We start from the raw sequence: 23,538 nt of genomic DNA, 5'->3' as shown, positions 1-23,538 counted from the left end.
TATTTAAATGTTCTCTTTTAATTTTTAAGTTAATCTTTAGGATGCACGTTGAGTTTCCTATTCAGTTACATTGTTGTCCTCCTGTTTCTGTACTTCCTTACACTATTACTTCAGAGAGTACTCTCTTATGTCTGGTCAGCATTTCAAGTCTAAAGAAAGAGGTTTATAGGCAGTCCCGATAAAGAGAAAAGTACGTGGGACGGGGAAGTTAAAGATTTGTACTCTCTAGAATGGCGAGTCACTTCATCTCTGTGGCCTGTCTCCTCTTTATGTAAAGATACACAGCTTCACCTGTATTTCTATGAAATAAAATAGACTTTGAGGATGGAGGTTGGATATGTATTTTTACAATATTTTTAACATTTATTTGCCCCTCAAAATAAATCTATTGCACACTTTCTGCCTCAGAATCACTAGACTTGAAGGGTTGAAAGAGTTGCCATATCTTTAAAATTCTATGGAACTGAGTGAAATTAAGGTACTGAATGAAACAATTTTATTTGTTGAGCTTTGTGATATGATTAGTGAATAAGTTTTGTACCCACAAATTATTTTACGCGTGAAGTATAAATTGATCTGCATTTATAAAATTTAAATTTTATTGAGAATCACTAGGTTAGGATTGAAGGGTTGTAACTTAATTCTGGGTGGGGTTTTTCTTGCACTATAATGTACTAGGTTTACATTTTATAGTGACACATTTAACTTACATAGTACTTATATATTCACTTTGCTTACTATTACTTGTAAAAGTGAAAGATGCCTTTTACATCTAGGGAATACAATAATTAAGACGGAAAAGTTATGGTAATATAATGGAAGATGTAACTTTCATTATAATAACACAAATTTAAATGGTACTGTAATTGTGGGACATGTATATATCATACATATATAATATATATATCTACATGACTGTTGATCATCAGCTTCCTTCTAAATTAAATTCTCAAGGGCTCAAGTTTTTTTCTTAAAGATGAAGAAGCTTAATTCATAACTTAGTCATTTCAATTTTTTTTCCATTTTGACAAGTATCCATGTGTGAGTCGATTATTATTTCAGATTTCACTTAACCACTAATCCTAGAAAACAGCTCCTCCAGATTCAGGAAAAATATGAATTACCTGTCAATGGAAGTAACAATCTGCACACAGGAAATAATAGCTAGCTCATAATATACATATCCAGGCTCCATCCACAAAGTCTACTTGATTTCATTGAAGGTTAGGTGAAACTGTGCATCTTTGCATAACCGGGAGACAGACCACAGAGATGAAGTGACTAGGCATGCTAGAGAGTACAAATCTCAGTGCTTGCTAGCAATTAAAGATAGTAAGACGAGAGAGGAAACTACCGCTTGAGATGTAAAGGGCACTTTATTTAAAAGACTTAGCATAGAGTTGGACACACAAAAACAATTTTATCCTGGTACCATTTCCCTGAAACATAACGATGTCTTGTATCCCTGCCATGCCACCTCCTTTTGAGAATTCTGGAGTCTAGCCAGATGAATTTGTTTTATAGTGAGAAACAATAGCAGGAGCCCTTGCTTTTTCAAAGTTATTTAAAATTTAATAAATCATTGGATATTTGTTATTTCATTCTTGTGATACTTTCCTAAGAATGTGTTTCAACTGCATCCAGGTTGACACAAAGCAAATATCCAACGTACTCAATACTAATAGCAAGCCAGTAGAGGATGTAATACACACCCACACGAAAGAAAATCTCAATTCAATTCAAGCTGGGGGGAGGGGGAAAGGGGAAGGGCGGAGGGGGAAGGAGGGGGAGAATCGGTAGTGTGCTACAAGTTCATGGGCACAAGGGTTTCTGGCACACTTCCTGGGTGCAGGACACAACTACAACAGGGACTCTACCTAACAAATGCAAACATTATAACCTAATTGTTTGTACCCTCTCATTACTCTGAAATTTACAAAAAAAGGAAATTAAAAAAGACAAAAGAAAATTGATTAAATTGTTTCTATAGAGTTCATTTCCATTTAAAAATGTCCTTTCAAGGTGGTATCTGACTACATTTTTTTAAATGTTGTAGTTTAAAAAAGCCTCACTATCACTTAACACTATATAATCATAAATATCCCTTTAAAATTGCTAACATAAGGCAAAGAAATAAATTATATCTTGATCATAATATGCTCAGCTTTTAAGAGAATCACTCATTGCTCTTTATATATAGTTCAAATCCTTTTTAACATTTCAACTCCTCAAATTTAGTAGAATTCATTATCTTTGCAAATTTTACTCCATTTTAAGGAGTTTTTAAAATATATAACATAGCACTATAACTGAAGATAACCATGAAAAATTATTGATTTTCTTGTAGTCTTGATATTTATATAATGTATTATTTCTGTGATTGGGTTTATTTATTTAATTCATTTATTTTGAGATAGGGTCTTATTCTAGTAATTGGGGATACAATGTAGTGGTATCACCCTAACTTACAGCAACCTCAAACTCCTGGGCTCATGTTAGCCACCTGCCCTAGCTTCTGGGTGAGCAGGGACTATAGGCAAACCCCACCACATCAGCCTACTTTTTAATTTTTTTTTGTTTGTTTTTTTGTAGATACGGGGTTTCACTGTCTTGCCTAGCTGTTCTTCAACTCCTGGGCTCAAGGGATCTATCTGCCTTGGCCTCCCAAAGTAATGGGATTACAACAAGCCACTGTGTCCTGGCCTCCTATGATAGAGTTTTGAGTGGCACCATGTCAAATTTGCAGATGAAGATGCAGACTACAGAGAATGCATAAATCTCATGCACATATGACTTTAACATAATAAAAACTACGAAAAAATAAATCAAGAGCATATTTTATAGATTTCAAATCCTTTAAGAAATTAGGTACAGATCATAAGAAATAAATAAAAATATGAATTTAAGTGCTATACTTCAAAATTCTCTCTGAGACATGAATAAGAGTCAATACCCTGATTTTATTCAGTCTTGTATTGTGGATAGGTTGTGCCAAGGATATAGTTATTTGATGTATTATGGTACATAGCACACCAGTTTTAGAAAAGATTTTCATTCCAAAGTTATCTCTTTTTTGTGTTATACCAAATAAGTAGTTTACCATATGTTTCATTTTATACACAAGCATATAATCACTAATACTCTTCTGTGGTACTGACATTTGGTACTCACATACCAAACTTTGGTGACTATTTTTGTTGGTGCCATCTGAGGTAATTTGTAGTAAACGTGATAAGGTATAGTAGAAGGAGAGGTGAACATGAACTTGAATGCTCAGTGATCTAGTTCATGCTCTTCACCACTGAGTACTAATCACTTACCATTTCTATGCATGGGCCGTTGTTGTATAATATAGGAACAGTAAACTAGATGACATTTAAGGACATGTGAATATCATGATTGCGACAACATGAATAAACAAATTCATACTAGTTTACTAATCAATCAATATTTAGAAATCAATATAAGTCAATTGATGTGAAGCTGTAATAGACTAATATACGCTGTTATAACTTTTAAAAAGATAAAAAAAAATCAATATCAGAATTCAAGGGATGAAATCAGCCCAGGAGCAAGGGTAACACTTGTCAGCTGTGGGTGTGCCCCTGATTCATACAGCCAGCACCAGAAGCAAATGTGTAAAGGTGATAAGCAGAACTTTCAGAGTGTTACTTAGATGTGTAATAGCCTGGGAACGTAGCCAAAGAGAAATTATAGTTAGTGAGAAGAGACTACACTTTTTATTTACTGTTATAGGGAAGTTAAGGTGGTGGTTCTAGGGATAAAGCATGTGGGATTTCTTATTGGCTTTGTGTGTGCACGTTTTATTTTAATAATACTGATGACAGCTACCAGTGCCACATACTGGGCTGCAGATGTGATTTACATAATCTCACTGTAAACAGATTGTTAATCCAATATCTTTTTATAGAAAATGAAACTGAAGCTTAAGGAAGTTGAGTTGCTAGTCCAAGTATAATTCCTGAAAGAACCATTGTTAGACTTTTGGGTCTTAGTGGCTCCCGAGCCTTTCACTGGTCACTTTACTGTAGAGGTTCTCAAACTTTAGAATACATCAGTATTACCTGGATGTCTTGTTAGAAACACCAATGTGTGCGCCCAAATTCCTGACTATCCAATTTAATAGACCTGAGCTAGGGATCAGACCTGAGAGTTTGTATCGATATTTCTAAAAAGTTTCCAGACAATACGGGTACTACTTGTTGGAGGTTGCTTTAAAAATCACTACAAAACAATATTAAACTGCCAATGGAATAATCTTGTGACATCTAAAGCCACATGATTGCCTCTGATATTCTTTTTATCCCACTACAAGTTACGTGATGTATATGCTAAGATTGTTAATATAGACAATTAGAGGAGATTTCGAATTGTGTTGTAGGAAGCAAGCCATTACTAATATAGAAAATGTGAATAAGTAGGAATTCTCAACCAGCACCCAGCAATAGCTTAGCAGAGGGTCTGATCACATGGAAAGCATCTGATGGCCACAGGCCTAGAGCCTTAAAAGAGGAAACGATGACCTTAGCATTGAGGCCGTGAAAGCTGCAAGATATGCGACAAAGTGGTTTTTCCCAGGGACATTCAGGAAAATGATATTCCTGATGAGAATCAGAGCCTTACAAGGGCACTAATTCTGAGGAAATCTTGTGGGTTTACTCCCAATTTCTCAAATTTCGGAATTCAAAGTACAAGATGGCATATTTTCTCAAATAGTCATGCTGCTGAAAAGTATGGGTGCCTTACTGGAAATGAGCTGGATGCTTTAAAGTGACTTCCCAAACTAGACAAAGTCATTGAAGATGTTTAATATCTTGAAGCCGTTTCTGGAGCCCCTGATGGATCAGAAGAAGAAAGGCATCTTTTGGAACACAAGAAGTCTACCTGGATCCTGGGGAAGTGAAGTTCCGTTCCTTTCTTTTCAAGCATTTTCACATCAGAGTTTGTTTTCCCCTGAGTGTAAAGGCATCATTAACTGCTCTACCTCTCTTACCATTTTTTGTTTTTATCAGATCTCACGTAGGATAGACTTCTCTGTATTCAGAAACATGTACAGATGCCATTGCATTATTTCACTGTGCTATAGTGAAGCAATTTTGTGTTCAGGAAAAAGACACATATACCAAAAACCGATTCAGCTACCTCACAAATAGAAACATGAATTAATATCATGAACAGTAATAACTACTGGAACTAAGCCTATGTTCCTGAAGAACTTGATTTATAGAGTAATTCTACTCTTTTTCTCCTTGACAGTTGTCAAGGGAGCTGGCATCAGGTTTTTGAGATACTGGAACCTGCTCCTTAATTAATTCTGTTCCCACACTTTCCCAAGGAAGGAGAGGGCTTGAAGCAGCACCCCTCCTTCCCATCCAGAAGACCGGAGAGAAAGCATGGTGCTGCCACAGGACGTTTCAGAATGTTTTCTACAGAAGTAATTGTCCACGGAAAGTTTAGCCTCAGACTTTGGGAACTAGTCAAGCCCTGTCAGGGCCCTGGTTGGCTTAGCAACTGGGTGATGCAAGGCCTCCCTGAAGGCGCCAAGTTGACAGATATGAGAACCCACCTTATGCCTGAATCCATCTTTTCTGGGTTGTCCTATTTCATTATTATTCTGCAATGAGCAACAATCTCCGTTTGTGCCTCTTTGGACCTTTAGCTGAATACTCCAGCCGAGTTGAGAAAGGGCCACATTCATGACCCGGACGACCCTGTACCACTTCCTCTATGCTGACCTTTCCCCAAAACTCCAACTAAGTTTTTGCAGCAGTTGAAATCTCGGTTCTACCCTCCTGCTTGCCTTTCCCCAGCGACCAACGGGTAGGAAGGAGCAGGATTGATTGTACAGAGACCACAACTCCATGTCTTTCCCCCCTCTGAGCTTCCCAGCCTCGGTGAGTGCGTCCTAGAGACAGCACTGCAGTCTGCTGGGAGGAAGGGGCTATCTGGGCGCTCCTGCCAGACCGCGTGACCGCAGGGGTCGCAGCACCGCCAGCCATCTGGAACCCGGAGAACATTAACGCACTGTTACCCGCCACGCGTTCCCTCCTAGAACACACTCACCCACCCTCGGGCCTCCTGAAGGCTCCTCGGTGACGATTCTTCCTTCCAGCAAAACCCACCACACACACGCCCGCCACACACACGCCATGAGCTCAGCGGGTCACTCTCAGGAATATCTCAGGGAGGTTGGCCTTCTTGAATAAATTAATAAATGTTCCCAAAGGAAAGGTGAGAGGAAGTGGCAACAGCTGCCTCACAGGTCACGGGACGCGGAGCCCTGACTCCAATGCACGGGTGACCTCCCAGGAGGTAGCTCAGGAAGGGTTTTGATGATGGCGGTGGCGCGAGATGGTTTTTAATGTGCTGTTGTTCTTGTTTTGCACAGACATTAACTCACATTCCTTCCTCCCCCTGTGTGAAGCTTTCTCAGTCTGAGACGCTGATCTGCTCCTGGCTGTCTGGTTGCGACTGCCGCCGTAAGGGCAGGGAGCGAGGGTGTTTGTCCCCGTAGACTCATGCCTGGCTAAGACTTCGTGGCACGGCCGCCCTGGCTTTAATAAAAGGTGCTAATGAGAGCTGCTGGCAGCTGTCCCCTCACGTGGACTGGACCCTGAGACCTTTACCAGTGGGAATTCACTGAGGGAGTGATCTCCACCCTTCCAGGGAAGCGCTATAGGAGGGGTGGTATCACCTTGGAATTCCAGAGCCCAAGGAAACGTGGACCTTTCATTAAATCCGTAGTCTAGCGAGAATCCTTGGGAAGCCAGATCTGGCATAGGGTGAGGGACGCTGCCCTGGGGCTCCAACCTGCTGCCTGCCAACATCTGTGCTGGTCGGTACCTTCGCTGCACCGAGTGTGAGCTCCCCTGGGATCCCCCACGAAGCAGCGTGGGAAAGCACCCCGCGGGTGGCTCCTTACGTGGGCGGGACACTTAAGCACGACTTGGAGATTCACAGTTTCTATCTGGGTGAGACCTAAAATGATTTCTCTCCTCTCTCTCTCTCTCCTCTCTCCTTCCCTCCTCCTCTCCCTCCCTCTTCCCCTCTCTCTCTCTCTCTCTCCTCTCCCTACCTTTCCCTCTCTCTCCCCAGCACGGATCACGTCTAACCAGCCCCCATCCAGTCCCACTTGCCAATTTGGTGCCCTCCACAGCCTTTTATCCCCCCAGAGGTAACAATGGACGTGAAATGTCTAGGAAAGGTTGGCTCTTTCCAGACCCACCCGAGCGGTGCAGGCCACCAAAGATCACTTTATCTTCCACTCTGAGGCGTCTCCTCCCACGGAGCTTCTTTGTCATTGCTGTAGCGCGCACAGGTGAGATGTGGAGGGATGAGAAGTGTGGGCAGATGCTGGGACTCTCTGTTCGGGAGGAGCACTGCACGCCTCGCACTTGCTAAACCCTCACGTTTGTCTTAAGACCTGAAAACCGTCTCAAAGGATGTCCCAGTCTGAGCTTTTCCTTGGACCTGAGAGTCCAGAAGAAACAGCAGGGAAGACAAAAGCGGGCACAGACATGAGGCCAATGACGTTCACAATTCTGGGTGTCAGGAAAGCCTTGCAATTGAGGTGAAATGAAAATAAAATGAGGAAAAGGAGACTACGAAGAATAAACAAAATGTCCATTACCCAGATATTGGGAGGAGTTCTAAAGCGTACGAGCTATACAAGTTTCTCAAATTGGGGGACTGGATTTCAAGTTGTAAAATGAAGGAGAAGCCTTCCAAGCGCCAGCGAGTGACAATGAAGAACTTTAGTACCATTTAAAAACGCTTCAACAGTTTTAGAATGTTGACGTTGCACAGAACCAAAGGAGTCTGCTCCTTTTCCCCAATGATCCCAAAGCTAAAATCAAGACCGATTATCTCATTCCGAAATAAGGGGGCTGTGGGTAAAGGGCAGGGGTCCTGCTGCCAGTACCGTTTAAAAGCCAATTAACACACGGGTTCTTTTTATAGGCGCGTCTCTTTTAGATAATACGGTACGTGGGGGCAGCCGGGGCTGTAATTGCAGGAGGCGCGGTTCCGCGTTCTTCAGGCTGGAATGCTCGCCCCGCTTCGGAGACTTCCCTCCCCCTCATCTGCCCCTCGAATGTGTTTGGGCTCAACAGGTATCACATGAAAACTCTCACATAAACCCTGGTCATCTTCTCAGACAGAAGCCACCCCTCCGTTGTTCTGCCAGGGCTGCTGGCTTCCTGCGTCTCTCCCACGCGGAGCGCGCGTCTAGCAGGCAGCCCCAGGGCCATCCATTAACCACCAACTCCCAGTGGCAGGCATTAATGTGCGGCTCCTCACACGTCGAGCCGGCGACAAAAACCCCTTGTAAGCAATCTGAGGAGCGATTTGTGCATTAGGCGGTGCAGTTACACCGCGAAGGACAAGCATTTTGGCTCAGAGCTGAGCTGAGGCTTCGGGGAGAAAAGAAAAATCAAGCTTTAAGGAGCAGGTTGCGATTACAAGGCAGTTGCCGCCACAGAGACCAGGGGCGACTTCCTGGCATTTAGGGATGTAAATTTAAATTCCAGACATGCCACCCAGCATTGGTCATCGTAGAGGGAGAGGTAACCTCTCCACCTCCCTTCTTCCAAAACATGAATTATCATTTCTACTGAATGCAAATGGGCTGCCTTCCGTGGGGGGACAGCCAGCTGCAAGCTGGACAATAAAGTGTTTCATAGAGACGCGGCCGATTGCGGTTCAGAGAGGCACTCCTTTACAAAGGAAGAAGCGCCCAGTTTGTGTTGACAGCCGTGGCGCGCCTGGGCCAAAACAGCCCCCACCCCGTCCCCCGCCTACCCCACCCCCAAACCCCAGGCACACAGACACCCGAGATTTGAAACTAGCTTCGCTAAAAGCGACAATCCATCGCGTCCATTCGAGCTGCCATGAGCACGGAGAGGTGATTGTTCAAAAATGATGGCATGAGTCATGAACACCTCTGGAGTATTCTTTTCGGCAATTAATGGGCAGCAGGGCGCAGGATAAGTTCTGGAAAAGAGATGTGGATCTATTTTCTCCCTGAGGACGGCTCTTCTTCCAGTGATCCTGACTGTCTCTAGCCTTCCTGTTCAGGAATAAATTTGACATCCTACCTACCCCTCCCCTTGTCTGTGCATGTGACACTCTCTCTACCTGTCTGAACCCTGAGACTTGCTGGGATTTTCTTTTTGGTCTTCAGCTAATGACTTTCCTTCTACCTTCATTCATCCCCTAAGGCAGGTCTTTACACTTCGTGGTATCTCAGACCCTTTTTAAACCTCATTTTTTGGCTGAACCTCTACCACAAGAACTAGGGATGCTCTCCTACATTTATCATTGCATAGGAGCCCACGTAGAAATAATTCACATATGCGTGCAGACATTCTCGTCGGTGTGGCAATGCTTGGAAGACCTCTATACCCTAAAGCATTTAAAATCAGCACATTCCTAGCACATTGGTAACTTTCTTCCCTGAAAGGGTTAAAAAGCATTTTACACCAGTGTCTTTAATATAAATATTCCATCCAGCATCCAACCTCACTGATTTGACAAAAAAAAAAAAAAAATAATAATCAAGGTAATCCTCCCCACCAAGAAAAGTCTTGCAAAGGAATTCTGCCTGGATATCCACTAGTGAGAGGCTATACTAACCAACTCACGTATTCGTTTGAGCATACTGCAAGAATATTTATTGAGCACAAGCTCAATCACCGCATTGAACGCCAAATCTGGCAAGCAAAATGCATTTCCTATCTGAGGGAGGGAAAAAGAGCTGTGAATCAACTCCTTCTTCAGTATTATCAAGATTATTTTATCGGTGCAAATTGCAAAGTAAGCTGCCAGCCTCTCTCAGGCTGCAAGTCAGCCCACCTCCATCCAAAGCGGAGGGGACCCCCCCAAAGCAGACTTACCTTTCACACAAGACACCGTCAATAAAAAGACGAGGTTCCAAAACATAAATCCACTTTTAATCCCCATTTTCTTCATCAAAATGAAGTCTAAGCGGCCACATTTAGTGCATCTCCGGGTGCCGGGCTCCTGGGGTTTGGGTCCCTTGGCTCTGCTCTCCCCTTTGAGGGTCCCTTTCATATTATTCGCGAGCTCCTGATTCCTGCTCCTCAGCCCAGCGCAGTGTAGTTGTTGCTGTTGTTGGTGCGCGGTCACAGCCCGGAGTGAATGGTGTTTCTGGGATACCACAGCAACCTTGACGAGGACTCAACCATCTCTCCAACGGGGGCACAAAGTCTCCGCTACTCTGGATTCTGTCTTTCCTTGTGCGTTTTTCCCCTCCGCCAAAATCTACCCTAATTCTAGCTCGTTATAGCAACCACCAGAAACCACTAGTGAGCCTCTTAAAGCCCAGCTCGGCTCTCTGATAAACTCCCCACAATATTTGAAATTGAGGGGCTTGGTTTTTTTTTTCCTCCCCCCCCCCGAATAGATCAATTCTGCCTGTAAAAGCAGCCTAAGAAATATTCTGTTAGTGAGCTCTCCATTGCAGCCTGCGAATGCAGAAGCATGTTAAAGGAATATTTTAATCGGAGAATCTGTGTTGCATTTGGGGAAACCGCGGTGATAATGAATCGGACTCCATGGATGCCCACGTCGTTATAATGGAACATGTGTTACTACTGTAGTTGCAGTATATTTCAGGCAGGCTTCTCGCATTTATTATCCTGTGATTTAATTGAAAGAAAAAAATCACAGAGAATCATTTATTTGCACACATGCATTTACATATTCAAATACCTACGTGTAGACCCGTAATCGGGTTTTTATGATTCGTTAAATGGATTTCACCCGTGGTCTGGGCGGGGGTGGGGTGGGGTGGGGAGGAAAGTCAGTGTCATTTCCTCAAATAGTTCTCCCTTTCATCCTCTCAAGCTCCTTTCAATTGGTGTGTACTGCAGTTAAACTACTTTATCTGTAGTAGTTATCTAGAACAGACCCATTTGTCTTAATTCTGGATCGGTCCCAAATATGTAAATGGGAGGTTTCTTTCAAAACGAAAAATGTATATATCTATACATCTGGATATACTGGCAGACCCCTACACCACGCAAGGGTTAAGACAGTGCAAGAGAAGGGTTCTTGCGCCATCTACTGGCCATCTTCCAACCACCCGCTTCTCGTTCACACACGCTACGTAAAGGCACAGTTTCTCTCATCCCATGCTGTAGGGGGGCTGCATCCCAAGACAAGAGCGTTGTGCTACTGTGCATCAATTTCTTGATATTTGCCAGCCCTGTCCTGGCCCAAATGTTCCAACCAAGAAGTTCTTTAGACTCAGAGACTGATTGGTGATCCGACCTTTGTGGGAATGTGGTCCCAGCTCAGGAGAGGGGAGGGCTGCAGCGCTAGTCCTAAAATAGGTAATTGCTGCTGCCTGTGGCTTCATTTGCATATCTAAAGCTACCTGCCCGAGGGCTTGGTGAGGAGAGATGCGCGACTTGAGTTTACAGCTTTCCACGTCCTGTCCCGTACACCACACAATTACCGGGGCCAGCTTTTGTCCCTGGGTTCGCGTCGGACCTGCCACCTCAATGGAGCAAGGCAGTTGCATCTGGGTTGGGGGTGGGTTTTGCTCGGGAAAGTGGGCACAGCGCGAGCGTCTGTAGGCTTGAGTGGCGAATGGGTTCAATCTGCAGGCGTAGGAAGGATACTGAGAACTGAGTTCTCTGGGTAGGTTGCATTGTGTGTGGGTCTGTGATTCTTCCAGCGTGTGTGTGTGTGTGTGCGTGTGTGTGTGTGCACGCGCACGCGCATGGATGAGGGGCTCAAAGTGAGAGATGGAAGGTGTGATTTCCTTTGCCTGGGTGCTTTCCCAAGTGTGTTTTTGCGGTACATATGCGTTTGCATGCGTGTGCGTGTTAGAGAGGGCTTTCTTTTCTGGGTAGGAAGCTGTAGCAAAAAGCAAAAACTGTAGACGCCCAACTGACCTCATTAAATGCAGAGGCTCCTTAAGAACTGAACATTGTTCCCGCCCATCAGTGATCACTTTTATCGTCTGCATATGCAGATTTCGGAGAGGAATGGGCTACAAGGTCGGGACTAGACCGCCATTGGGAGGATCAACACTGAAAACGTCATTAGCCTGCTCAGCCACTTTGGCAGTGGCTGTGGCATTGATTTCAGTCAAGATATCAGCGTGTGTTGCTGCTGCGTCTGTTTTTGCTCGACTGTTAGACAAGTCGATGCAAACAGGTCCTTGGACTTAATGAGGACTCTCAGTAAAGCCCCCCCATACCAAGAGTGCAGGGGTCAGTTGCCTCCACTGAAGTTACAAAAGAAACAAAATTTTGGTTTTTTGTAATCTATTTGAACACATGACTGTATTTCCAGACAGGAAGACTTCAAGCCAAAAAAAAAAAAAAAACAAAAAAAAAACTTCATTTCTCAAAAGTCATGTCTCTTCAAATAAATTTTGGGGACCACAATGAAGATTACTGAGATACCAATTTGTGACAATTATTTTCAAACTCACTACTAATCCTCTAATCCAATTATCTTTCTCTAAATGAATCCTGCCAATCATTTCAATGTGAGGTTGTTACAACATTTATCTGGTAACTCATAAAACATCAAATCATACAATATAGTCTCTAGTTTCTATAGTTCACATTAAATCGCAAGCTGTTTTTCATCTCTATCTTCCCGATTCTGAGATAAGATGGGAAAGCCTATTGTACAGACAGAAAAAGTTAAGACATGAGAAAATGAAGCGGTTTATCCAGTGTTGCCATCAGGAGAATTGGCCTTTACTTCAACGCAGTTAGCGCTAGATCATACCAGTCTTCACTGTAAACAGTCTCTTCTCTTCAAGGAAACATTTCCAGAGGTATAAAAGTATCAGCCAAAATCACAATGAGAAAGCCTGTAGTTCTTCCAGAAGGAAAAACAGTACCTTTGCTTGGGAGAATGAGATTACCTGTGATAACTGATTAGTAGGAAAGCAAAACAATTGTTCAATAGATTTGTGTAAGACTATTGGAAAGAGAATATAGAAAAAGCTAAAATTATAGCAAACATTAAGCGCTTACTGTATTCTAGGCAGGCTTTGTTCTAGGTGCACGTCTCATTCAGGCCTCACCACAACTTCTGAGACAAGCACTGCAGTTATCCCAGTTATATAGAAGAAAAATTGACATGTAAAGAAGTTAACTATCTTGCCTTGCCCACTTATGGAATTATGAACCTATGGTTTCTGCTTTCTGAGTTAATATAGTTGCCTACCGAACTGTACTGTACCCTATGCTACCTCTCAAAGATGTTTATTTTAAACTGGTCTATTAATAAAATAATTTTAGCAGAGCATTTGTTATGTAAATATAGAAAAGCAAAAGTTTATCATTTATAAGTGATCAAATTTTAAAACGTATGTGTGGATGTACAGAGAAAAACCTCACATCCTACTATTGATGTTCTCATATGCAGGTCAGGGAAAACAGCGGCTTTCCAAGGATACTGAAGACAATCATAGTCATCAAGGACCATTAAAGGCTTTTAAAAACAGGTTAGATCTAAACTGAAAGCACTGGGTTGTTACTCCTCTTCAGCTCTTCCTGAATTATAAGGAATATAATTGGATCTTAAACAGGGCGAAATTTGGGCTAAAAGAGAGAAAATCACCCCTTCTTCCAAAATTGTTCAACAATAAACAAGCCTTTCAACATTTATCTACTCTGGTTTAGCACCGTAGGAGCAATACCAAAGAGAAATGCATAAAATCATCAAAACACAAAGAGTACATCTAGATAAGAATATAAAAAGTTGTGAAGGGAGCGATTTTTAAGTAGCGAAAAAAGTATATTCAGGGTGTCCTCAAAGACTCCCCTAGAGTTGCCATCTATAGGGAAATTGTAGCTAAATGTACCTTATTTACAAAATATTCAAAGGTTTACAAAATTTTACAGAGAAAATATTTAGAAAATATTCTCTACATGTTGCCCACCTCGTCAAATTTTGTAATGGATATTCTGTAGACCTTGCCAAATTTTGTAATGAATATTTTGTTAGCTACAATTTCCTATTTTTCTTATGCCTGGCAACATCAGGAGTGACTTTTAGGACACATTGGGCAATATTTGTGACAAGAATTATACACTTAGAAAGTACTTTTATTAATTTACATATAAATATACAAGTTTACTGGAAGATTATTTCTTGACTCTGTCCTGAATGTCGAATGACTATAGATATATATTTTTTAATAAAAGGTTCCAATTGAAACCTGTGGATTTTTGGGGGTTGAGAACTAAAATAAGATAAAAATGTTAGTGATGTACAAATAACCAAGCAACCATTTCCTTGTTGTCTGCAGTGTTTCTGTATAAAGAGAATTCACTGCCAGGAGAGTAGGGCCCACAGAACTCATTTTTCTATAACTGTCCATTCTCAGATCAGTCATGGCTGATCTCTCTAACTACTGGGACATAAAACACTTGCATTTATATGTGGCATACAGAAAAATGAGGGAATTCAAATCTGAATCTATGCACTTATCTGATTTTTAACAGTTCCTGTTTGGTTGTTGGAAAAGAAAGATATGAGACTTAATATTCATGATAAAATAACTTTTCTTTAAAAATTCATATTTAAGAAGATAAATGATCAGGCAGATAAAAGTCCCTGTTCTTCCTGCTGTTAGTCTGGAAACGTAGTTGAGAGGTGGAGACCAGATTCTTGGAAGAGTCACTAACTGCACATCCCTTCCTTGGACTTCATTCCTCTCATGTCTTGACTCCTCTTACAGTTTCAGTAATACTGAGGTTTAAGAAGCACTTCAGTCTTTTCAAGCTTTGACACATGTAGCAAGTCAGAGATAGAAGTTTCCATGCCACATAAGAGTCGTAATACAGTAATTTAAACAGCAAGGACATGGAGAAGCCTAAGATAGTTTCTATTGCTCTGTGAATACAAAAGAACATACTTTGATGACAAAAACACTTATTTCTGACATGAGCAGAAATCTAACAGTTTGGTTCATTTACACTTAAATATTTTTAATTGCTGCCTGCTCAGACAATTTAATATTTAATATATGCATAGTTCGATATAAACTATATATGAGCTTTGTTTCGTGAAAGCAGGGAGCCATGGTGAAGAGTGTGTGGGGAGGAGAGGGAGGGATTTCAGTGACTGTCTTGAAAGGAAGAGATAAGAATAGAGAATTTCTTTGAAGACCTCTTTGTCTTGAGTGTGTGTCGCTCTCTTGCTCACCTAGAGCCAGTATCACTTAACTTCTCTTTGCCTGGAATAATAAAAACAAAAAGTTATTCAAACAGTAGCTTGGCTAAAGAATCAGGATAATCCAGATCTCAGTGTTTCCTCAATAACAAAATTGTTAGGCCAGGCACAGTGCCTCATGCTTGTAATCTTAGCATTCTGGGAGGCCAAGGCTGGAAGATTCCCTGAGCCCCAGAGTTCAAGACCTGGTCTCTACTCAAATTAAAAAAAAAAAAAAAAATTAGCAGGCATTGTGCATCGCCTGTGGTCCCAGCTACTCAGGAGGCTGAGGCAGGAGACACACTTGCACCTAGGAGTTTGAGGTTGTTCTGAGTTAGGCTGATGTCATGGCACTCTAGCCCAGGTGTCAGAGCAAGCAAACAAACAAGCAAAAATGAAAACAAAAAGTACAAAGTTATTTTGCTGACATTGTGTGAATAAACCTCAAGACCCAGGATGATAGCTCTTTAACTCTACTACACCATACAGTATGTAATGTCAGTTTCAAATGCATTTGGAAATATATAAATATTTAGAGAAATCAAAAATGCTGACATTATAATATATGTAATCTATCAAAATTACTATGAAAATGTAGTATGTATTTAATTTTATAAATTGGCTGCCATTTAGTCTCTTATTATTTTAAAGACATTTAGTTCTCTGAACTTATCAACCCCATGATCTCTGCTGATCCTTAAAATTGATTATAATTACTTGTGATAAACACATATTTTGTGATATTCCCAAGATAATAAACCATTCATACATTTAATTTTGTTATAGTTTAGTCTATCATAAATTAGGTAGCATGTGAAAGACCTTTTTTATAATTTGGTTATTTATACAATTCAGTTTTTGAAATATTATTAACTGAGAAATATAAACATATGTGGTAAATCATTTTAATTATTAAAATTCAATTCCACAAGGGTGTGAGCATTTTTTTAAATTATATTTGATCATAATTCAGAAGCTCCAACATAGCTAAACACAGCCTATAGATAAAAGGCAAGGATATTTCGCCTGTCCTTGGAATTTTTTCCATGTGACAGGGAACTATTTTGCTGGTGAGAAAGCAGAATTCATTGATTCTTTTTTGTATGAAAACTATTAATTTTGAGATTGGTTTTCCTAAATGTTTATGCATTATTCAATGAGAGAAACCACTGAAAGTATAATTTCTGGATGCTTTAGAAATTTTAAGACCAGAAATCATATATGTTTGTATGTATACCACTATTCAAACCATATAAAGACTACAAGTATTTATTACACTATAATTTAATTTTCCATATCTCAGATAATCACTAGCAACTCTATTATTTCATTTTTTTAAATTTATCTTAAAATTAATGAATGTTGTGGGTGGTGCCTGTGGTTCAATGAGTTAGGTGCTGGCCCCATATACCGAGGGTGGTGGGTTTGAACCTGGCTCCAGCCAAAACTTAAAAAAAAAAAAAAAAAAATTAATGAATGTTGAACTATTTCCTAGAATAAGAGTGAAGGAAACCAAACAAAATAGAATCTTTTTTTCATCTATGAAGATTAAAGTAACTTTCACTAAGAATGGTCACTTTGGCCACGAGAAGAAAGAAAATCAATGCAGCTGATTTTGGTTTGACTACACATTATTCCTTTGTAAGTACAAATATCTGTCCCATTGGACAGTCATCAATTTCATCTTTACTCTTGGTGTAGCAAGTATCATTTTTATCTATGTGTTCTTTCACTTATTTAAGCCCCTATTGCAAGGAAACAAGAACAGGTATCACATATTACTGTATCTTCAAGGAGTTCACACTGTGGTGGAAGAGATAGAACACATTCTCGAGTTACCAGTACTATAGTGAGTGTCATCATAGTACTATGTATAACCATTTTAAGGAAGATACTTGTAAAATACCAAGATGATGAGAGATTATTGTTAGCTGAGGAATTGGGAAAAACTTCAGGGAAGATAATAACATTTGAGCCATTCTAGAATCATACGGGATGCTTACCAGGAAAACTCTTAGTTGGGCGTGCTTTACTTTATGAATAAAGTTGGGAAAGCCATGTGCATATTTAAGATTTAGTCAATTAGGCTGTTACACTTTTAAAAAGACATGAAAGGTACATGTGAATATTTCTAAACGTTGAATATAAATGTTTTAACACAAAAACTAAGAAAATGACAGGAAGACTATGTTAACCAGTTTGATGAAAATATTTGAAATTGTGTATACAAACAGCATACTGTACCCCATGACAGTATTAATGTACACAGCTATGATTTAATAAAAAAAAATTGTTGTGCAACCACCAGAAAAAAAAAAGAATAAGATAGCCAATGTACTCAATACTAATATAAAACCAGTATATAAACAACTACACACTCACATAAAAGATAAAACACAAATGGAGTCTAGCAAGGGGGAGAGGAGAGGAGGGGGAGAGGAGGTGAAGGAGGGAGGTTGATCGGTGGGATCTCACTTAGTGTGCATGAAGTGAGGGTGTTCAGCACACCTTTGGATGAAGGACTCAACTATAACCTGCACTTTACCTTAGAATTCAAAATAGTGTAACTTAAAATGTGTGCCTTCATGTTAATTTGAAATAAAAAAAGAAAAATATTAAATTAAAAAAATAAAAAGACATGGAGATATGGCTAAAAAGGTAAAATCAGCCACAGAGTAGTAAGAATTTGGAGACAATGAGAGTCTTCTCCTGTATTCCCTACTTTTTTTAGTACAGACTACAATGATTGGTCAACTCACATAAACCTATAAACCTCCAGCACATACTTTTAAAGAATCAATGGATTTTTTCACTGAATGAGCAAATCAATTTGTTGTTTGGTGTTTTGTATGCAGCAGTCTACAAAAAGGATCAGTTTAACCCTTCAGGTTGATTGACGTCATCAGGAATTTTATTATAAACATACTTATTTATGGAAAATAATTCTTAGAAATCAGCAGTTTGATTCAGAATATTTTCCTCTGAGTATTGACAGTGATATGAGGAACACATGCTATATATACAAATTCATCCTGAATTTATTTATCTGGTATGTGTACATGAACATCAATCTGAATTTTGGGAAATTTCATATATCTGGTGTAGGTTGGAATGAACCAAATATTTATTTAGTACACCAGGTAAGATTTTTATATAGCTATAACACCACAGCCTCTCTTAGGAGGTTAAGCTATCTAGCAACTGCAATGTGAAATCACTCAGTTTCACTATTTTCATTTCTAAGATAAAAAAGAATCTTGATCGTTAACCTTCTCATTTTTTAAATCTTTTTTCTAAATCAAAAATAAGTCAGTGTACATACAACTAAAGCAAACAACAGCAACCGCCAAGCAGCAAACAAAATATTCCTTTCTTGGTTAGGGAACTTACACCCTCAGTGGTGACAAGAGAATGAGGACAAAGTATTGTATAAACAAAAGTCATCTTTTCCACAGGAGATACGATAAAATAAATGTCTTTCTGGGTTTGGATCAGCATACAGTTATACTAAAACACTTAAAACTAAAAAGATATTGAATGAAATGCCTTTAGGACAATAAATTAGTCACCTTTTAGAAAAGTATGACAATAGACATACCTTATAATACTTACATGCTTTTCCTGAGCCTTAATTTTTTTATCTGTAAAATGGAAATAACCGTTCACCTCACACAGTTTTTATTAATGGTTTGAAATGATATGAGAGTATCAGTTACCTTATAATCTTATGACTTTATGTCATTTTCATTTTATTTCTAGTGGCTTAAAGAAAAGGGTGTATCTTCTAAAAGATATTTTAGATCTAGTGAGTCTTCCAAAAAGATATTTCTAAACCCTGGAAGTTGTGAGCATGACTTTATTTTTAAAAGGTATCAGGTATATGAGGTGATGATGATTACCCTGACCTCATCATTCTGCTGTGTCTGCATGTATCAAAATATCACCTTGTTTATCACAAATAGATACAATTAGTATTTGTTGATTACTAATAAATTTTTTTAAAAAGTCTTGCAGGCAGACTCCATCTTTGCCCTGCCCAGAAGAGTCTCTGCCCCTTTCATTAAACCTGGCCTGAACCTCTTCAAAAAAGAAAAAAAAAAAGAAAGAAAGAAAGAAAAAAGTCTCTGCAGATGTAACTATGGTAAGGATGTTGAGATTCAATCATTCTGGATTTAAGATACATCCAGTATCCTGATATAAGAAAGACACAGAAAACAGGCCATGTGAAAGAGGAAACCACAGAAGAAAAGCTGATGTGAAAAAGGAAGCAGAAATTGAAGGGGTGAGTCTGCAAGCCAAGGAATGCGGAACATTGTTGGCAATCAATAGAAACTAAGAGAGAAATATGTAACTGATTTGCCCCCATCACCTCCAGACAAAATCAGTCCTCTCAACGTCTTGATTTCAATCTGTGAGAAAACAAATTGGTGTTGTTTTAAGGCACCTGCTTCTGGTAGTTTGTTATGATTGCCCTGCAAAAATGTACCTGAGACTGCCAAAGACCCTGATTTTATGAATGTGGCTATAAGCTTTAAATTTAATGTCTGATGTAGACTCTCCCCTCCCCCTTGAAGTCTGTTTTCTATTCCTACCCTAAATAGAAGCATTCTTCACAGGAACATTTTGAGGTCTCCATACATTTTCATTTATATTCTTTTTATATCAAGACTTATATGTATTCTTACTGTATCACCTTTTCTAGGAAGAGTTTTACATAATCTGTGTCTGGTCTAGCACAGCCAAGCCCCAGTCTGAGCCTCAGCTGTGTCCACTTTGTTGCCTTCCTTATGTCTCAAACTCAGCATAGCTAAAATTGCATTCATTTTCATCCAGTTACATCTGCCTCCCTCAATTTAGTTCTTCTCATCAAACTCTATAATCACTGCCCTTATTTTCCCAGCTTGTCAGAGTCAAAACCTTATTTCTATACCTCATTTGTTCTTAAGTCTGCTTAGAGTCAAACAGCAACTTCTGAAAGAGTCTTCTCTGTGTTACACTTCACTGCGTCCCCTCCCTGGTGTCTGTCTGACTCCATGGCCTGGCCCCAGGGAGTAGGGATCTCACACAGGTGCTGCTGATTGCAAGGACTTCCTGCCACCTTCGACTGTCTTCAGCCTTACCTGCCATTTCTGCTTCATTCTGTAATGCGCTGAGTGTAATAATTTCATCGTGGCTCTTCTCTTTGCCTTCCTCATGGCCGATTATCCTTCTTTTTAGGTTAAATTTGTGGTCTCAAATCTCAGAGTTAAGGTCCTTACTGGGTTTTTCCTTCATCTCATGAGTCTATTCTGATAAAGGCAACCCTGAGTACGTGTCTCTCCATTCGAGCTTTAGTTGAGTATCGCTTCTTTGACCTCCAATACTTGATTATCTTCTGTAGGCCTGTCCAAACCCACCTCAACTCTGAATTCAAGTCCGATTTTTCCAAGTTTGTTGTAGTTGTCTATTCCAATGAATTTTAAGTGTACCTTTTAAAAAGTCTATATATTAGTTTGTAACATTTATACTACTTTCCATTGTTGTTTACAGTTAATGTCTTTATAAATAAATGGAATATCTTAGAGTTCATTTAAAAATTTACCTTCAAAATATCCAAAATAAACTCTTTTAATACTACCTATGCTTACTCAATGTCTATCTGTTGAAGGCTAGTATACTGCATTTTAACAAATTAACTCTTTGGGTTTACTCTTTATTTAACTGATGCAAACCTTGCTGTGTATATGTATTTGCTTTTTTGAGACAGGGAGAAGAGATTGAGAGAGCAAGAGACCAAGAGAGAGAATCCAGATAGAACAGAAGAAGCAGTGAAAGGAAAGAAGGTTTGTGTCCACTAACATTAATTATAATAAAAGGTTTGATAACTAATGCCAGAAAGACTACTCTCAGATTTCTTCCTTGGCTCTGAGACGCTTCAATTTCACATGCAGAAGCAGTTCTGTCTAACTGTTTGGCAGATTGTTTGAGCTGGAATTAAATGTGCACAGCTGGTACCATCTGCTGCAAATTCTTTAATTCTTGTTATCTCTTAAACAGCTTTTGGTTTTGTCTTATTCATGATTCATTTATGGAGGATGAGGAAGACCCATTGGGGTCTTACTATTGTTTAATGGATGCATTTCTACTTCTCAGGGTGTCACAGCTTAGTAGACTCTGGTTTAATAACATTAGCTAAGTGTCTTCCAAGCTGTACTGAGGACCGGACTGGTCTCTGAACTAAAATCAAGGTCAGTTTTGAGCAGCCATTTATAATAGCGTCTTAAAATTAGTATTGTGATAAAAATAATATTTCAAATATTTCTCCTTATGTTTACTAACTTTTTCCTTAATTGATTTCCCTCATTATTTAGTGGTTAACGTCTAGAACTTTTGTGTCATCATTTTCTATCCAAGGGCCAAAGCCAGAAACTGCAGCTTTCATTTTTCTCTTTTCCTCATCTCCTTCTTCTGTTTTCTTGACATCTCCCAAATCATTTTCTTTCTATGAAACTCAGATCCCCTACTTTGTTCTTACCCTCAACACTTTACATCTCCAGGTAAATTCAATGTGCCCTCTGGGGATGATCTGTCTAATTACCCTACTCCTTTAAATTCTCCACTGTCTTTATACTTCCCTCAAAATATATTTGAAAAACTTGTGTATTGCTACCAGATACTGCTGCTTCCTTTCTCCGTCTCCCTTCATTTCTTCTTTCACTTTGCCTGGAAAACTCCGGAATAGTCTTCAAAGCTAAATTCAGGTAATTTTTTTTTTCATTTTGCAGAACTTATTTTGTATTATTTTTAACATGAGCAAAATGGCCTTTATTCCTGCAGGAGCTTGTGCTTAATCCTGTTGGAGCAATTATCATAATGGATTGTCATTTTTATCTGTTTGGTCTTTGTATTAATATTTGAGGTACTAATAGGCAGGGCGTCTTTTTTCTCCAAAATTGCACATACTAATACAGTGCTCTGTAATATGAGACATTTGATAAATTATTGAATGAATGAAACACTACCTCTGTAGTCAAATTGGCTGCAAAGAATTCATTTTACAGTGTGTAGAGATCTCCTAGTAAATGCAGGCAAAATTTATTTTTTATCTTACAATATACACATGCATACACATTAATATCACTTTTTTTCTCATTGTATCATGAAATTATTCACCAGTAATTTGACTCTCATCAATTAAAGGTCTTCAACACCTTAAATCGATGGAAATAGGGCAGCCAAGGCAGCTCCTTGGGCTACTTGTACCTAAATTTAGTTTAGTATTGACAGAACGCCTGCTGGTGAGTTCTCTTCACTTGCTACTCTATACAGAGGTGAACAGCTGGCTTTTGCTTTAGTCTGACATAGCCCATTACATCGGAAGTTTGCTTGGGTAAACCAGAAGGTGCATCATATCTTTCCTGGAAAACGGATCCATGTGGAAACAGACCCATCGTCTGACATGTATCTGATCTGGCATGGATAAGATATATTAGAAGTGCTGGGAAAAGAAAAAAAAAATGAGGAAGCTTGGTAAAGGCAATACATTGTGTAAGTTTCTATTCAGAACGTTCAAAGAGACAGAAGATATGAAAAGAAACTGTGTTGGCAAATATAGCAAGTTTTCTCATACAATAGGAGCCATGTTGAAGTCCTTATTTGTAGGGCGGTGAGATGCCTACTGGTTATTCTGTTGAACATTAGGGTGAGATGTTATGACAGTGTTACTATTTTCTGGCAGATCATGATTTTGCTTTAGTTGAATTGCAAGACTGTTGTTAATGTTATTTTTTAAATTTTTTAATTTATTTGTTCATCATAAATGTGTTTAATGTAAAACAAAGAAAGCTTTGACAAGGGTTTAACAGGATTTTCAACACCTGTGCAGATAAATGTAGTTTATTCCTTAAGAAGAAACAGCAGTTTAGAGCGTGCCATGAAACCCGGTTACAGCACCATTTCTGTTCAAAGTGTGGGTTTCAAAGCAACATTACAATGCTTTCAAATCACTGTATTCCACTCACAAAATCTGCTGGATGAACTTATGCTAACATAGAAGTTTACCTGCTACTTCTTCATCACTTCATCTTCTTCTTCCTCTCTTTTGTGTAATGATGCTTGCCGTAGAGTTAAAAACCCACTCTTTGGATCTGACATATATTCCTTAAAAGAAAAAAGCAGCAGGTAGATGTTTTGCAAACCTTCTTAGGTAGAAAAAAGTACAAATGATTTATCTAATCTTTTGAAAGAACTGAGCAATGTATATAACTTAAAGTTGTTTGCAGAAGTTACCTTGTTAGTCATATTTCCTTTTTTTTTTTTTTTTTTTTTTTT

The 23,538-nt window shown here is 39.3% G+C and overlaps 1 protein-coding gene and 1 pseudogene across 2 annotated transcripts in view; both read right to left on the bottom strand.

Moving 5' to 3' along the window:
• Positions 1-10,092, bottom strand: part of CSMD3 (CUB and Sushi multiple domains 3) — a 1,080,374-nt gene extending 1,070,282 nt beyond the window's left edge. For both annotated transcript variants that reach the window (XM_003782396.2, XM_003782397.2), the window contains exon 1: positions 9,915-10,092. In XM_003782396.2, coding sequence (XP_003782444.1) covers positions 9,915-10,092 — 178 coding nt within the window. The remainder of the gene's footprint in view (positions 1-9,914) is intronic.
• Positions 10,093-11,224: 1,132 nt separating this feature from the next.
• Positions 11,225-23,538, bottom strand: part of LOC100948035 — a 70,489-nt pseudogene continuing 58,175 nt past the window's right edge.

Source organism: Otolemur garnettii, unplaced genomic scaffold (assembly GCF_000181295.1).
Source record: "Otolemur garnettii isolate 467f Iridium unplaced genomic scaffold, OtoGar3 scaffold00004, whole genome shotgun sequence".
NCBI classification, from domain to species: Eukaryota; Metazoa; Chordata; class Mammalia; order Primates; family Galagidae; genus Otolemur; species Otolemur garnettii.
The sequence above is the reverse complement of the archived record's forward strand: the minus strand, read 5'-3'. Positions and strand labels throughout refer to the sequence as shown.